Genomic DNA, 17,521 nt, shown 5'->3' with positions numbered 1-17,521 from the left:
CACCAGTACTGTATTCTACCTCACCTTGGTGCTTCTGCACCCTTGGTGCCTGAGTGCTTCAATACACAGGTTTACACTCTCCAGTTTTTAAACAACACCCTCTGGGCCATAGAGACATCAAGCATGGCTAAATTCCAGGCTTGCACGTCCTGCACAATGTCCCCTGCTAGTATGGCTGAGCCATGTGTGGCAACTCGAGATAGGTACAGGATATTTCAGACTTGAAAAATCAAATGGTCCAAGTCCTTGAGTATTTGGCCTGGCAGCAGGCAAAAGCCCTTCCACTGGCCCCGGCTCAGCGGATAACACCGGTGCCGGAGCTGACCCCGCCTGCACCGGTGGTCACCCCGGATGTTCCAGAACCGGATGTGAGCATCGCTGAGGAGGACCATGATGTGATTTCGATCGCGGCCTCATGGGAAGGTGGTTCCTTCCTTCACAAGCAGCTACTGCAGTCAGTGCCCCTACCTGAACCTGTGGCTTCAGAGCTGCGCTTGGGTTAGTACGCTGCTCCAGATCTCCGGCTTCCAAGGATAAGCCCTGCGCCGAAGCTTGGCAAGCCTCGTGGCAGCAGGCAGCTTTGGCTCTCCCAAGCGAGGGTCCCAGATGAGGACAAGTCAGCGTTGCTTGATGCGTCAATATCCCCTGACCATATCTTTGGACCAGCAGTAGAGGAATTGCGCGAGGCATCTCGGCAGGTAACCTCAATGCTCCCATCCTGTACTCTGGTACGGTTCCGATCCCCACTGCCCGCGTAATGACCTGAGGCACCGCCTTCAGGCTTTCGCGGCAGCTAACAGCTGGGCCTACCCGCAACGACGAGAGGGCGCCAGACATGGGATTCCAACACAGCAGCAATCTCGAAGGCAGTTCCAATGCCGCCCCAGACAGCCCCCAAAACGGGCTCCACCTGAGCCTCAGCAGCCCCAGCAGCCCCAGTGGGGTCCCTGAAGGCTTGCATGACGGTTTCACCCTCAACAATGCCAAAAGTTTACCTGGGACTCCGGTTGGCCTCCCTTACAATGCAAGCCAATCTGTCAGACGACAGAGTGGCTGCCATTCAAAATTGTTTATCCCTGTTTAAACAGATGGCGATAGTACTTTTGGTGTTGTGTCAGAAGTTGCTGGGTCTGATGGCCACGGTTTCATCAGCCCTCCAGCTGGGGTTACTTCATATGCACTGCTTCAGGCATGGCTCAATGCTACATCCCAATGTGACAGACACCGTCAGCTGACCGTGTCTCACGTATGCTGGGAAGCCCTGCGTGGTGGAGGCGAGCCTCTGGAGTTGCGAGCGGTTCATCGCTCTTGTATGCATTCCCGCCAATACCGTTGCTCCTAGCTTTCCTAGAGAACGTACGGAGAGAAGAGGTGACAGTTCTCCTGGTGGCCCCCTATATCAATTATTGACAGTTTTTGCAAGACCTGCTAGAGGTGGGTAGGTCACCCTCTACGCTGAAAGTATACTTAGCAGCTATAGCTGCATGCCATGTCCCCATTGACTCAGTTCCCTGGGCGCTCATTTTCTGGCAATCTTGTTTCTAAAGGGTGCTCAACGGTTACATCCTCCTAGAAAGGACGTCCTCCTCGAGTGGAGTCTAGACATGGTATTAGAGGCTCTCACTAAGGCCCATTTTGAGCCTATACATTCCATACAGTTGAAATATCTCTCTATGAAGACAGTCTTTTCGTTAGCCATCACCTCCACTAAGCTGGATAGTGAGCTACAGGCTCTGTCAGTGCACAGTGCCTGAATACTTATTTGGGATGATGGAAACAGGGTATCATTACGCATGAACCCCGCTTTCCTCCCTAAGGTGGTTACGGCTTTCCATTTGAATTAGTCAGTGCAGCTAGATGCTTTCCATCCCCCTCTGTCTTGTTTGGGCATTGAGAGGCTATGTAGACAGGACGAGAGTGCTGCGTCAGTCCAACTAGCTCTTCGTCTGTCATGGTAAAAGGACCCTGTGTCAAGCCCTCTCAAAGCAGAGACTGTCTCACTGGATAGTGGACACAGTTTCGGCTGCATATACTAGCGCAGGCTGACCCGCTCCTGGGAGGGTGGCCACGCACTCTACCAGAGGAGTAGCTACATCATGGGCCCTCTTTAGAGGAGCCTCATTGACTGATGCCTTTATTAGGCACAAGGGTCCTTGAGGTTGCACTCATACCGCTAATTTTATTACGGTTTCGAGTCGTCCCTTTTCCGCTGTCTCCTCTCACGCTCCCTCGCGACGGCTTTGATATACTTTCCCAAAGTATTGTTGTTTGTCATCTTCGAATTGAAAGGGATTGTTAGGTTATGAATGTAACCTTCATTCCCTGAAAGAGAAGACGACCAACAAACCTTGCGAGGGCGCATCACTCGCATTCGTGGTTTCAATGCAAAAGAGGATGTGAGCTCCGTGGAGTGACAACTTATTCCCTCGGTAGGCGGGACCGAGGACGTCACTCCCCGGAGGGGCCCATCGGTAGCTCTGACATAAAATGCTCAGTAAATACCTGACCTGTGGCAGGTATATCCCAAAAGTATTGTTGTTGGTCATCTTCTCTTTAAGGGAACCAGGGTTACACCCGTAACCTAACATTTATGTTGCCAGTTAGCTTCAATCACAAGTTGTGGAGTGTGTCTGTTTTGTATAGTAGATACATATTGAAAAGAATTTACTACCGTGCTAAATTTTCACACATTTTTGTTAACCTCTTGAGTCATTTATTCAAAGCTTTTTAACATCAATTTGTTGTTTTCTTTATAGAAAAATTGTTACATTCAATTCTTTCTGAATATAGCACATGGTTAAAGTGTGCACGACTAAAAATAAATAACAGCTTTTCTAAAATTAAAATAAAACATTACAGTACTTACGGAACTTTAGTGGGGGTGCTTCCAATTTTAGAACAATTAGGTAGAGTCACTGTTTCACTGAACGTAAATGTGCCAATGGTAAATGTCACACTAACTTTGAGGCCTACAATGAAGGAAGGAAGGAAAAAACACTGGGGTATGCATAAATATATCTATCGAATCTGTGCATCCTGGTACCAGTATGTTACTATAGTTCAGGCCAACACATGAAAGTGATGTCAAGCACTCTAGATTAATATCAATGCTCTTACCATGCTTAAAACTAATCAACATACTTCAGACACTTCTTATTTGACCTTTAATTAAATATCAATTGATTTTCTAATACAAAATAATAACATATTCAATTAATTACATATTCAGCATAACATATTCAATTAATAACATATATTGGTTGTTTACATGTAAAGTTAGCTTCAATTAATGAATAATTAAATACTTATTTATTCCTTGCAAAATAAAACATTACCTAAAAATACAATTTAGATGCCAGTTGAGACTTTAAAAAAATATTGTATAGTTTTGAAACATAAGCATTTTTTTAAAATATATTTAATATTCTCATCAGGAATACACATGGTCTATTACCATTTTTACTTTTGTTTTATGTATTTAGATAAAGCCTCCCAAAACTATTGCTCTAGTAGTTCCAAAATACAAAGCTTTCAGGCCCTTGAAAAACAATTACCACATATTATAGTTAATGCAACCATACATGTGTCTGTCTGTCTGTCTGTCAGTCTGTATTCTAGGCATATTAAGCCTGGGTATGAAGTAAGGACATGATTACAGTAAGTAAAACTTCCCTGGAGGGTCTACAAATCTTCACTCAAACCGGATACAAACTGCTCATTAAACAGTTACCTTCAGCACTAAGTTTGTCTTTTGGGAAACTGCAGGAACAATCTGGAAACGTTGTGTTGTGTTTTTCACAAAGATGTTTATTTTCAGCTGTTAGCTGACAAGTGAAGGAATGGTCTCTTGAGTTATTTACATATACTTGTGCCGTCAAATGAATATCCTACGGGGAAATGAATGACTGAATGAATGAACAGAAAAAAACAACCTGCTTCACAAAGAATTTGTAAAATGTTAACTTGTATCTGTATTTGTACCTGTTTATTATCAGAAGAGCTGTCCATCAATCTATAGGAAAATATCTGTTTGGGGTTTTGAATAGACCCCTCTGCTATGGTAACCCAAATCGAGTCTGGTCTTGAGCATTCATTCGCCAGGGTGCATCTACAAATTAATACAAACAAAAAAAAAAGTAAGAAGCACATTTCCAAGGCTGCACCGAACTGTGGTTTCACAGTTCAGTGGTGTGGGAGCACCCTTGTAACAGCACGTTTAAAGCACAGTACACAGTACATAATGGGCTGCAAAACTGCAGATTGCCACAATAGAACAAAATAACTTCAATAGAATAAAACCAGCAAGAAACTAGAAGGTTGTTTGCAAATCACTCTACTGTATGCTCACAAATAATTATGCTCATAGATCTACATTAATAATATCCAGTGGGGGTGTTTTGTGCATGTTCATTCTCCCATCATTATGAATGCATATATACATTTTCAAATCAAACCAACAAGTCATTTGCAAGTTTTGAGAAACAAAGAAACACCAATAAGCCAAAATATCCATACAAGAAAACATATTCAAAAACAGGTTGTGCGCTGAAATCTGTGACTCATTTAACTGCTCATTTCTTGCTAGTTTGTCATTACTGTTGCTTTGTTCATTCCTTTGCCCTTACACTTGCTTGAAAAAAAGAGCCCTTTAATCCTGAGAAAACCAGAATAAAGGTGGAAAGGTTGCTGTACGTGGCATGACACACATCTTAAAATATGTGGATACTTTAGTAACAGAGTTGATTTGAGAAAATATTTAACATTTTATTTTGATACATTCTAGACACGATTGACTTTAATAAATAAATAAATAAATAATTGCGTGTGAAAGCTGACTTATTCAAAGCCAAGAAGTTCAACACAACAGTTCATTTGATAGTGTGATGCTGACCACTTAAGTGTAAAATTTTATAAGTCGACCTCAGTCATGTGGCCATCTTATGATTTCACATGTCTTGCGCTCTTTTCTTTTTATGGTGTGGTTTTTCAGGCATTGCAACTGCAAAAACAAGTTTTAAGTGGCTTAGAAAGCATTTCACTATTGAAAAGGATTGTAAAAATGTGTGTGTGTATACAGACCTGTTCTCATGAGCACACCATCCACACAAGGGATCCTGTGCCGACCAACACGTTTTCCAGGAGTCCAATGTCCTACAGTTTGCTACTTTTATTCTGGTGAGCTACAAACAGAAACAGCACGGTTTACTTGATTTCCCTCCAAAATACATTCCCTCTCAAATCATGCTCAAATGACGAAGTACCTCGTTTCCAGAAGCCATGTATATGTGCTCTTGATCCACAGGGTCCAGTAACATTTTAAAAAACACAGCCTTTTCTGCTGGGGATTCATACAGGATTTCTGGACAACTCAATTTCTGATTCTGGTCCATAACAATCTGTAAGTAGGGAAATAGTTACATTTAATTTAGAACAAATAAGGAATAATATTGCAGTGTCTGAATAACTTTTTATAACTAATATATGGTTATTCAGTATACTATAGCTACAAGTTCATTTAAGAAACAGCCATGTTTTTTTTTTGTGTTTGTTTTTTGGTGTAAACTTTTTAATAGGATCAGTTCAGATATGTATAAAAAGCTTCCTAAGTTTCTTTAAGAAATACTTTTGTTATCTTGTACTCTTTAAAATGATCAGGCTTATAATACAATATGTCTCCAACCTACCAAAAATAAATCTTAGTCTATCCAGCCACAGCAAAATGATCTGCTGTTACAGCTGAAGTTATTTATTTCTAATCCTGAATGAGATGAATGAGATACATTAAATACTTCATTAATAATACCAAAGGCTTTCATTAACCACTGGACAAGTGCTCTATTCTTTTTTTTTATATATATATAATTTTACCAAAAAAAAAAACAATACTGCACAACTTTCAAGTGAATGGAAGTGCAGGACAGTTAAGATTTATGAAAGTACTTTGTTAGCTACACCCACTTTCAGTTCTGACATTACAAATCATTTTCAAACATCTTCCTCACTTACTGTACTAGTGGCTATGAACGATTGTCACTGACCTTTAGCAGCTGCCCGTCCCCAGTCCCGATGAACACCACCACCCAGTTGTGGATAGCAACTGTTGCTAAGGATGTCATCTTAGAATGGACCAGCGCTGCTTTAATTGGAATAGTTTTATGGCTTGTGGAGGGCTGGAAGATGAGAAAAAAAGCAACAACATGTTTTTATTCTTCAGGTGGTATCCTTCTAGGGTTGTAAACCTTATACTAAGGTCAAAAAAAATATGCAGGTCACAATACAATATGATAAAAAAAAATCTTAATGATTTTGAAAAGAAAAGATTCTGCACATACTGTACTTAGACTGTTTGACCACTTCATTAGGACCCGATACTATCACTACCATAATTGATTTTTTTTTGCTTTGGCCATAGACCCGTTCTAACGTCACACAGAAAGGCCTCACAGCGGCTCCGAGGTGTGTTGATAGCCCCACAACAACAAACCCCCTGTCATCTGATGTTGCTTAAATGTTCTTTGGTTCAACCCACACTGAGCATTCCTAACAAATTAAACCCATTACTATCCTCAAAGACAATGACACTAAAATAAAATTGAAATAAAACATGGGGAAAAAATGTTAGAATGTGACATTTGAAAAACTAGAGATCGAAATTATGGTGTCACCAGCCTTGAAACAGAATAAATGTGGATGGGACATTTCTTTACCCTTTTATCCCACTCACTAAATATCTTGGAATCCCAGAATAGCTCACCATCTCCTCTAAAACATGATGCTATCCAGGTGTGAAATTCTGCTGGTACTCAGCGGTCTCTGTACCGGGACTTATTTTGATGCCGGTACTGGGTACCGGGGCTTATTTAATCTGCTTTTCATCCAACGCAGATGCATTCCATCCACTCACACAGTTCACTAGAGCAACGTTTTTGCTCAAATGCGCTTTCACTCAGCACAGTTTGTGCTGCTTGCATTCTGTTTCCTCATACTGCTTTAGTTTCTGAGAAACTACCTGAAATATTCTAAACAAACATTGCTGCACATGAATTTGAAGGCAAATATCTACGCATTCAAAATTCTAAAAGGTAAATGTCGACCCAAGGGACTTTTTCAACCTGACCAAGGGTCACAAATGGAGATTAGATAAAGGGACATTCAGGACAGAAAATAGGAGGCACTTTTTTACATAGAGAATTGTGGGAGTCTGGAACCAACTCCAGTAATGTTGTGAAGCTGACACCCTGGGATCCTTCAAGAAGCTACTTGATGAGATTCTGGGATCAATAAGCTACTAACAACCAAATGAGCAAGATGGGCCGAATGGCCTCCTCTCGTTTGTAAACCTTCTTACGTTCTTATGTTCTTACAACGTGTTTTGTCTTGCACCGATTTACCACATTGCCAGAATATGCACAACATTTTCTAAAATGGCAACTGATGTGTGGGACAGTAGGGATTAACAATAACATAAAAAACAGGATCAAAGTGCAGCTTCAGATTTGGTAAGAAAGTTAGAATTGGGATACAGATGGAGGTGTGCTTCACGCTTTTCAAACACTAGCCCAACTTGCAAGGTACATGCTAAGCATAGTGATCAATGTTTTGTTTTGCTGTGATCCTAGTATTTTCTGTTATGAGGACTGTAATAAACAAAAAACAAAACGGTAAGGTGTTTTTTCTTTGTATAATGCCCTCTTTTCTAAAACATTTTCAAGAGTTTATTTAAGTTAAATAAAAAAGGCAGAAGTAAACCACAGTAATCATATTACTTTATGCAAATGTGTCTTTTGCCACTTTGTTTCTTGTGCAGAAACCACAATACCAGGGATAACATTTAAAGAAGTCTACTTTTATACTGTTTCTGATTGAAAAATATATTTTTGGAATAGATCATGGTAATTAATCTACACAGAAACACAACAGAGAAGCACACAGAACATATTATTGTAAGTAATACGTTCACAATAAATAAAAGAAACAGGCATATATGTTCTCATACAAGGCTGTTATTGTAGCATGGCCATGTCCTGTTGTAGGTGAGTACCCAGGGCCTGGGAAGTATGGGGATGATTTCAGAGAATACTATGGAGATTAAAATGGCCAAGTACATCATTACAAGTCATAGTGCCTGTACATAATAAATCTGAGGGATATTTTAGCCCCTATTGTGCACTGTTTGACTTAGACCTTTTTGTATAATTTTTTCATAGCACAGTTTTTTTATACCATTTTTATAACATCATCCCTTTTTTTTTAGGATATCTTGAAACAAAACTCCCTCTCTACAGAGGTTACTGCATAGTGTAATATTGCTTAATGTTTGTCATTTAAGGTTTAACTTAAGTGTTATATTACAGCACATGACTGAGTGATACAAGCAGAGGGTACAATGCTTCCAGTATTTTCAGCTTCTTGGTTTGTGGTGAATTGGTTATAATTGATCGGTTATTTTTTGAAGGCTTATTTTGGCTCAGATAACAATTTGTTAGTTTTTTCCACTTTCTTAACCACCGAATCAGTTGTGTTATTTACACTGTATATATTACCATTTAGGTCGACTGGGAGAATTCATAGGAATCTAAAATGTATTTATACATTAACCCCCAGAATTGTGTTAAAACAGTATACTGTAAAATACATACCGGTCGCTCACGACAGTCTAAAGCGCAGAAGTCATCATCCTTGGCCTCGCTTTTCTGAAATCGGGCATCCGACAGGTTTAACACACCCAGTGCTGTAGTATCAGGTCCACCCGACTTTACAGCTGTGAAAATCCCCGCCCAGAGCGCGCTGTCTCCGGACAGCTGTATTAAAGAAGAGGAAAGCAGCTCTGGCCGGGCTTTATCGTTGCAGCACAACAGGGTCACAGCAGTAAAAGAGTTAAGAATGTCCACTTTCTTGTGTTTAGTTTCCATTATAATTATTCTCGCTCTTTCTGAGGTATCATTGAAATTTAAAAATAAATAAATCCTCTGTAACCACTGAAAACCGTCCACAAAGTGTACAGTGTGCAGGCGTTTGTCTTCCCACACTCCAATAAAGGGTTTATGAGGGGCTTGGTGTTCTAGAAAAATGTCTGAACCAACAACGTCCCTCACAGTTATTGGCAGTAGATCATCATCTCTACAATTCGGCGGAAGATTTTTTCTAAACGCGGCAACAGCCAAATATATATTAGTTTCAGCCTTGAATAAGAAACCTACAGCTGAACCAAAGTAGACAGGAACAACGGGTACCTCATCTGAAAGTATGATGTCTGAAATATTATTCAGACGTCTCACTTCGCAAGCCCCATTATTTCTTGTGCCACACTGAATTAATGTGTTGTTGTCTTCGTATACCACCAAGAGTTTGATCCAGTTTGATTTACTGCCGGTACAACTACTGTTGGCAAAGACTTCGTTTTTTATTTCCAACTTCAAATCATGGTTCAGCTGGTAAAGGTGGCTCTCGGTGGCAACGTAAACTTTATTTTTCCCAATAGCTAGGTTATTGATATCAGCGCCAAATCTGTAGATCTCATTGCAGCAAGCGTAATAAACGAGCAGAACGAAACAAAATGTGTTATAGGTTTCCATCGTTCTTCTTTACAGTCAACAATCACAGAGCAAATTATTAGAACTAGTGGCAATCTACCCCACTGTGTGTCCCGGACTGCACGACAGGGATTTTTGATTAAGTGTTTAAAGTTCCTCTTTTTAAACCACGGGATCTCGCTCGGAAGACTTCCGTAATTAAAACAGCAGGTGTTAAAACTGTACAATGAATACATTTTTATTTCCTTCCCCTTTATCTGAATTATTTTTTCTACCCTGTTTTAACTTTGCCAACAAAATTATTTGTATTGCGTCTTATAGTATGCTCAAGTGACAAATTTAGGAGGACTTAATTAGACCCAGCACAGCGTTACATCATATAGGCGATGTCTAATGTAATAACAACAAAAAAAAAAACAAAAAAAAAAAACACAGCTCTATACCTATAGTGCTTACAAAGTATTGTTAAGCTATCAAAATAAATAATTACATCAAAAATATTTATTGATAGAAAAAAATGTACAATGCATGTATTTTTTAATTGTTTTAGTAAGCAACACTCTGAAAGTGAACTGCGCTTTTGAATACACATTTAAAGTCACTAGCTAGAGTTTATGGTGTAACACTAATAGTTTAAGTCCAAACAATGATGGTTTACCTATTTGAGGTGTTTGGGGTCTTAACTTGACCACTGTTAACACTTCAGTCTAACCACACCCCACAGTTACGTAAATTAACTTAGTTACCTAAGGATGTTCGCAATATTCTTCCTCTCAGTAAGAATATTGCGAACATCCTGTCTACTCAACGTTAAAGAACAAGAACTATATGGCCAATGACGTCAGTCATGTATCGCAGTTTGCAATAAAAACGTAAATATCTCCCCTATTTCCTGAAATCCCAAGATAAAACTCTGGGAGGACCTTCCGTTTTAGGGGTAGTCGAAGTGGGGTATTTTGACAATCAATGTCAAAGGTTATCATAGCCTTTGGGTAATTGCATGGGGCTGATGGGAATTGTTACTGTATTTTTGGGTGACATTTAATTGGAAAGTGTGGATTAAGCAAAAAAAAAAATACCTGAATCAGAACAAAAGTTATTAATGAATTTACCAGTGGTGTTCTTACCTGTTGCAAATGTATTTCTGCAAAGTCTTCTGTAGTCATTAGAATTAACTTTGACAACACAATAGCAATGGGCAGAACAAACTGCGGTGATATGGTCTCCATGCCTAAAATGATTTAAAAAGCTAGATAAGGGGAGGAGGGAGGAAGTGTAGAAGTGAGTGGTTTAATACTGCCATCTTGTATATAAAGTAGAAAAATATAACGAAAACACATAACATTGTATGAAGTAAAAGTAAAAGTATCAATACAATGACCTACATTCACATTATGCTCATGTTAAAATTTGAGTGTGGCATTCAGGCAGGCTGATAGATATAAGCCTCTGTACGCCCCCAGATGCTGATACTCTTACACTTGTGTTCACAGAGGTCTTACAACAATTCTCTTTTCTAGTTATATCTGTTTTTTCTATACGTATTTAACAGCGACTTCATCAGGACTGGTCTACCCAATTGATTTGACAGCGTGACTCCATATACCTACAGATTCTGAAGCGCTAAAATAATGTTAATGTGTGTTAGTTTGTTTTACAGAAATGTGCAGTGCTGTCATTCATATAAAGTATAAGTATCATTATTACATAGATATACATTTTATATGTATGTTCAACCCTAAATAATCCATTGTAAATTAGTGATGTCCTTATTTTTTAAGAACATGCTTATATATATACAAATATTGGTTTGGTCGGTCTTCTGCATGTTCCTGTATTCTGAAGTTGTGCGAAAACTATTTCTAAAAACAAGACTGCATTGTACAAAATTAGAGCTATCAGTAAAATGAAAAAACAGATCACTACTGTATGCAGTTGTAAAAATGCACTTTTGACATACAGACGGACAGATACACGCAGTACCTAAATTCTCCAACAGATGGCGGCCATCTCTGTGGAATAAACAGAGCCTAAACCCAATAAACCTGTGCCTTACACTACAGGACACACATACTGTGAAAATACACTTTGAAATTTAAGGTAATTCATATTACAGCTTAGCCAAAAAAATCAAAAGATCTATCAGCTTTTTTATTTATCTTTTCATGTTCTTGAGACTTCCTATTTTTATTCTAAAATGTAATAGCAATCTAGCCCAGCCTACCACCACATCAATAAAGGGCTAGTGTACTTTTGTATGCTTCTGGGCGAGATGCTTCAATTAATAAATTAGAAAATATATGCTTGTGGGGTTTCATCCCTTCATTTATTTCATTAAAAGTTGATCAGATTCTGAAAAACTTCAGTTCCCTCACAAAAGGTAACATCCCCATTTTGCGGCACCCTACGTTTCAGGAGTTGGATGTGATGCTGCCTAAGAGAAACCGCAAACTGGAAAGCAGCACAATTCTTGGAACATCTTTGAACACACATTCGCCTTAGTTTTAGATTTAATCTATCCCCTATGCAAATATAATTGAAAAATGAATATTACCATTCAAGTTTAATAAATCAGCGTAGAATAAAAAATGACTATATATTTATATATAGGGCAGCAGTGTGGAGTAGTGGTTAGGGCTCTGGACTCTTGACCGGAGGGTTGTGGGTTCAATCCAAGGTGGGGGACACTGCTGCTGTACCCTTGACCAAGGTACTTTACCTAGATTGCTCCAGTAAAAACCCAACTGTATAAATGGGTAATTGTATGTAAAAATAATGTGTAAAAAAAATAATATGATATCTTGTAACAATTGTAAGTCGCCCTGGATAAGGGCATTTGCTAAGAAATAAATATAGACCCTGCCTAGATCAGGCCGTCCCTCCAAACTGGATGACCGAGCAAGAAGGAGACTGATGAGAGAGGCTACCAAGAGGCCAATGGCAACATTGCAATAGCTACAGGCTTTTATGGCCAAGACTGGTCAAAGTGTGCATGTGACAACAATATCCCAAGCACTCCGCAAATCTGGCCTGTATGGTAGGGTGGCAAAAAGGAAGCCAGTACTCAAGAAAGCCCACCTTGAATCCCGTTTGAAGTATGCAAAAAAACACTCAGGAGATTCTGTAGCCATGTGGCAAAAAGTTTTGTGGTCTGACGAAACTAAAATGGAACTTTTTGGCCTAAATACAAAGCGTTATGTTTGGCGCAAACCCAACACAGCACATCACCCAAAGAACACCATCCCTACTGTGAAGCATGGTGGTGGCAGCATCATGTTATTGGGGTGTTTCTCATCGGCAGGGACTGGGGCACTTGTCAGGATAGAAGGGAAAATGAATAGAGCAAAGTACAGAGAAGTCCTTGAGGAAAACCTGCTGCCCTCTGCAAGAAAGCTGAAACTGGGACGGAAGTTCACCTTTCAGCATGACAATGACCCAAAGCACACAGCCAAAGCTACACTGGAGTGGCTAAGGAACAAAAAGGTAAATGTCCTTGAGTGGCCCAGTCAGAGCCCCGACTTAAATCCAATCGCATGACTTGAAGATTGCTGTCCATCAACGCTCTCCAAGGAACTTGACAGAGCTTGAACAGTTTTGTAAAGAAGAATGGTCAAATATTGCCAAATCTAGGTGTGCAAAGTTGGTAGAGACCTATCCCAACAGACTCACAGCTGTAAAACCAATTACTTCCACCAAGTATTAACTCAGGGGGGTGGAGACTTATCCAATTATGATCTTTCAGTTTTGTATTTTTAATATATAACTTTTTTCTCAATAAAAACTTTTTTTTTCCCTTAATAATGTGGAGTATGGTGTGTAGATAAGGGGAACAAAAATCCTCATTTAAATGCATGAAACTCTGAGGCACTGTGAAAAAAGTTCAAGGGGGTGTAGACTTTCTATAGGCACTGTATATACATACAGTATATGGGGGTCTATTCAATTGATCTAAACTGGCACAGTAATTTTGAAACAAAAGTTAACTTATTTTTCTTAGAATCATTCATAAGAAGGCTGCCAAAATATGTTAAACTTGTGCTGTTTTTTAAATCTTTAAATAGGACCCTTCCGATATATTTATTTTTTTACAGAAACTCCTTACCAGTTGCATGATTTAATGATATAAAAAGCTATTTGCAAATAAAATGTTTTAACATTAAAAAAACTTTTAAAAACAGTATATGAATTGCTCCAGTACACACAAAGCATATATGTTTGCACTCATATATAATAAACTGACCTCCACACTCCCTAAGATAGCCCTTACCTGCCCAGACAGTCCTTAACGAGTGGAACACACTCTTCTGATACGGATGTGCTTCACAACCATCCTGGTCTACATTCAAAGCCTTTTTATGTAATGCATTTAAATACACAAGTACAGTGATTCTGCATGCAGTTCACAATCCTGTCTAATTGGTACTTCAGTTCTTGATTTATTAAAAAATATGTATTTTCAAGTTGTTTTCATTTTACAGACTATTGCAATTTGTGATGCTAAACACCTTGGCAAGCATGAATATACATGTTGTGCGAGTTTACTATGGCATTTATTATGAAAGTGTTTCATTTTCCTGGAAGTCTGTGCATTTCACAGGCCTACTCAAGAATAATCAAGTTTCTTGTCAAAGCAGATGTTCCTCTAATTAAAGCACTCACCTTTGCGTTTTGTTATCTTTGTCATCTGGAGATTAATTTGTATGTATTATTTTCCTTGAATGTTTTAAACACAGCACTCACATGCTTCAAACAGAGAGACAGCCCCCCCCCCCAAGAATAAGTCACACACAAAAAATGTTCTGCCATTAAAGTTTGCAAAGAAACAATAACCCTGGAGATTCTAAAAATTACCGGGCCAGATTTTCCACAGTAGACAAATTGTCCATGTCCTACATTTAATACACAGTTAGCAATTTGCCTGCCTATTGCCCAAAAAAACTAGATACCATTCTTTTTTGATTTTTTTGATTTTTACCCCACTTTGACATATCCAATTGTATTTTTTTTTATAAGCTCAGCTCACCTCTACCACCCCTGCGCTGACTCGGGAGCGGCAAACACGAGCACACGCTGTCCCCTGAAGCGTTTGCCATCAGCCAACCGCTTTTTTTCACTCTGCAGGCCCGCCATACAGCCAATCTAGAGCTACAGCGTCGGAGGACAACGCAGCTCTGGGCAGCTTATAGGCAAGCCTGCAGGCGCCCGGCCAGTCTACAGGGGTTGCTGGTGCGCAGTGAGCCGAGGACACCCTGGCTGACCTATGCCCTCCACCTCCAGGCAGCGCTCGGCCAATTGGGCACCGCCCACTGGGAACTCCCATCCACGGTCAGCAGTGGAATAGCCTGGACTCGAACCGGCGATCTCCAAGCTATAGGGCGCATCCTGCACTCCACGCAGAGTGCCTTTACCGAATGCACCACTCGGGAGCCCCTATATACCATTCTGTATATAGTCCTCCTTTATTATTATATCACTAAATACAGAATGGAGGCCAAACTGCCAATATAACTAGAGTGGCAACAAGGGCCATTAAACACAATAAACTAAAAAACCTTCATATGTTAGCAATCAAAACTTTTATTTTTCAGAACAAAGTAACTAGTGTGTTCTGTACAGTAAACAAGGCAGGTAGTTATGGTATGTCTGCATTTCAATTGGTTTGGAGTATCTTGCTAGTTGGTCCAATCACAACAATTTAAAAAATGTAATTTGTTGTGCACTCTTTTTTCTCTCGTTAGCCCACATGTTTCAAGAAGCAATGTTTCTTTATGTGCGCTTTGACTTTCCTGGTATCCAAAAACACAGAATCATGACTAAGGCTGTATTTTATTTCACATTTACCACGGATTTCACGACATTCCATGAAATTTACCCACTGCCGTGTAATATGTTGTTCCCAGTGAAAATTCAAATTTCTGAAAGAATAGTGTAAATATACATATTTTTTTATCACTTAAAAATAAACACAGCAAACGTTTGCCTTACTGACACACTACCTGTTACACTGCACTTAGGAACCTGGCAGACGGTTTAGTTGGCTTCCGCTAAATGAACACACTGCATTGAGCTGCACAATGTCTTTAAAATGTCTTCAGTGGAAAAAACACACCAGCTGCATCAAAGATCGGAAATGTTTTGTTAAAGATCACTCTGTCCAGTACAAGAAGGGGCCATTTCATATGTCTGTTGTTATTTTTACATTTATTTATGTTTTTATTTTGTTTGATAATTATTGATGGTGAATATAGAATGTCTTTAACAGGTGGACATAAAAATGAAATATTCCACAATTTAGCATTTACTGTTTTTCAGGTAAGCATTTAAATATTTAGGAACATTTGTTGCATAATAACTCTAGAGAAAATGAAAATTTTGAATGTGACAGTGTTTAATATTTGTCATGTTTAATCGTGAAATATCTTGAAACACCTATTTTTAGACTGAAATGGTGTGAAAAAAGCAATTTTGTACATTAACAATAACCCTTACACTGTAGCAGAAGTATAATAAACAATACAAAATGTATATTTTTTCTATTCACACTTAGCACATTTAGTAGCGGTTTAGAACATAAGAACATAAGAACATAAGAACATATGAAAGTTTACAAACGAGAGGAGGCCATTCAGCCCATCTTGCTCATTTGGTTGTTTAGTAGCTTATTGATCCCAGAATCTCATCAAGCAGCTTCTTCAAGGATCCCAGGGTGTCAGCTTCAACAACATTACTGGGGAGTTGGTTCCAGACCCTCACAATTCTCTGTGTAAAAAAGTGCCTCCTATTTTCTGTTCTGAATGCCCCTTTATCTAATCTCCATTTGTGACCCCTGGTCCTTGTTTCTTTTTTCAGGTCAAAAAAGTCCCCTGGGTCGACATTGTCTATATCTTTTAGGATTTAGAATGTTTGAATCAGATCACCGCGTAGTCTTCTTTGTTCAAGACTGAATAGATTCAATTCTTTTAGCCTATCTGCATACGACATGCACTCTTTCTAGAGCAGCAATATCCTTTTTGTAACGAGGTGACCAGAACTGAACACAATATTCTAGGTGAGGTCTTACTAATGCATTGTAAAGTTTTAACATTACGTCCCTTGATTTAAATTCAACACTTCTCACAATATATCCAAGCATCTTGTTGGCCTTTTTTATAGCTTCCCCACATTGTCTAGATGAAGACATTTCTGAGTCAATATAAACTCCTAGGTCTTTTTCATAGTTCCCTTCTTCAATTTCAGAATCTCCCATATGATATTTATAATGCACATTTTTATTGCCTGCATGCAATACTTTACACTTGTCTCTATTAAATGTAATTTGCCATGTGTCTGCCCAGTTCTGAATGCTGTCTAGATCATTTTGAATGACCTTTGCTGCTGCAACAGTGTTTGCCACTCCTCCTATTTTTGTGTTGTCTGCAAATTTAAGAAGTTTGCTTACTATACCAGAATCTAAATCATTAATGTAGATTAGGAATAGCAGAGGACCTAATACTGATCCCTGTAGTACACCACTGGTTACCTCGCTCCATGTTGAGGTTTCTCCTCTAATCAGTACTTTCTGTTTTCTACATGTTAATCACTCCCTAATCCATGTGCATGCATTTCCTTGAATCCCTACTGCGTTCAGTTTGAGAATTAATCTTTTATGCGGAACTTTGTCAAAAGCTTTCTGGAAATCTAAATAAACCATGTCGTATGCTTTGCAATTATCCATTGTCAATGTTGCATCCTCAAAAAAGTCAAGCAGGTTAGTTAGACATGATCTCCCTTTCCTAAAACCATGCTGACTGTCTCTCAGGATATTGTTCCCATATAGGTAATTGTCCATTTTAGATCTTATTATAGTTTCCATAAGTTTACATATAATAGAAGTCAGGCTTATTGGTCTGTAGTTACCTGGTTTGGTTTTGTCTCCCTTTTTGTGGATCGGTATTACGTTTGCAATTTTCCAGTCTGTCGGTACAAGAGTACCGTGTCAAGAGACTGTT

The 17,521-nt window shown here is 39.1% G+C and overlaps 1 protein-coding gene across 2 annotated transcripts in view; it reads right to left on the bottom strand.

Annotated features, from left to right (window-relative positions):
- The window catches only part of LOC117415682 (plexin-C1-like), a 31,626-nt gene extending 21,975 nt beyond the window's left edge, over positions 1–9,651 (bottom strand). For both annotated transcript variants that reach the window (XM_034026323.3, XM_034026325.3), the window contains exons 1-7: positions 8,640–9,651; positions 6,039–6,170; positions 5,262–5,396; positions 5,080–5,180; positions 3,982–4,108; positions 3,731–3,887; positions 2,867–2,969 (exon numbers count right to left, since the gene is read on the bottom strand). In XM_034026323.3, coding sequence (XP_033882214.3) covers positions 2,867–2,969; positions 3,731–3,887; positions 3,982–4,108; positions 5,080–5,180; positions 5,262–5,396; positions 6,039–6,170; positions 8,640–9,575 — 1,691 coding nt within the window. In that variant the 5' untranslated portion in view covers positions 9,576–9,651. The remainder of the gene's footprint in view (positions 1–2,866; positions 2,970–3,730; positions 3,888–3,981; positions 4,109–5,079; positions 5,181–5,261; positions 5,397–6,038; positions 6,171–8,639) is intronic.
- Positions 9,652–17,521: the final 7,870 nt, after the last annotated feature.

This window comes from Acipenser ruthenus, chromosome 7 (assembly GCF_902713425.1).
Source record: "Acipenser ruthenus chromosome 7, fAciRut3.2 maternal haplotype, whole genome shotgun sequence".
NCBI lineage: Eukaryota > Metazoa > Chordata > Actinopteri > Acipenseriformes > Acipenseridae > Acipenser > Acipenser ruthenus.
This window is presented reverse-complemented; position numbering and strand designations above follow the sequence as displayed.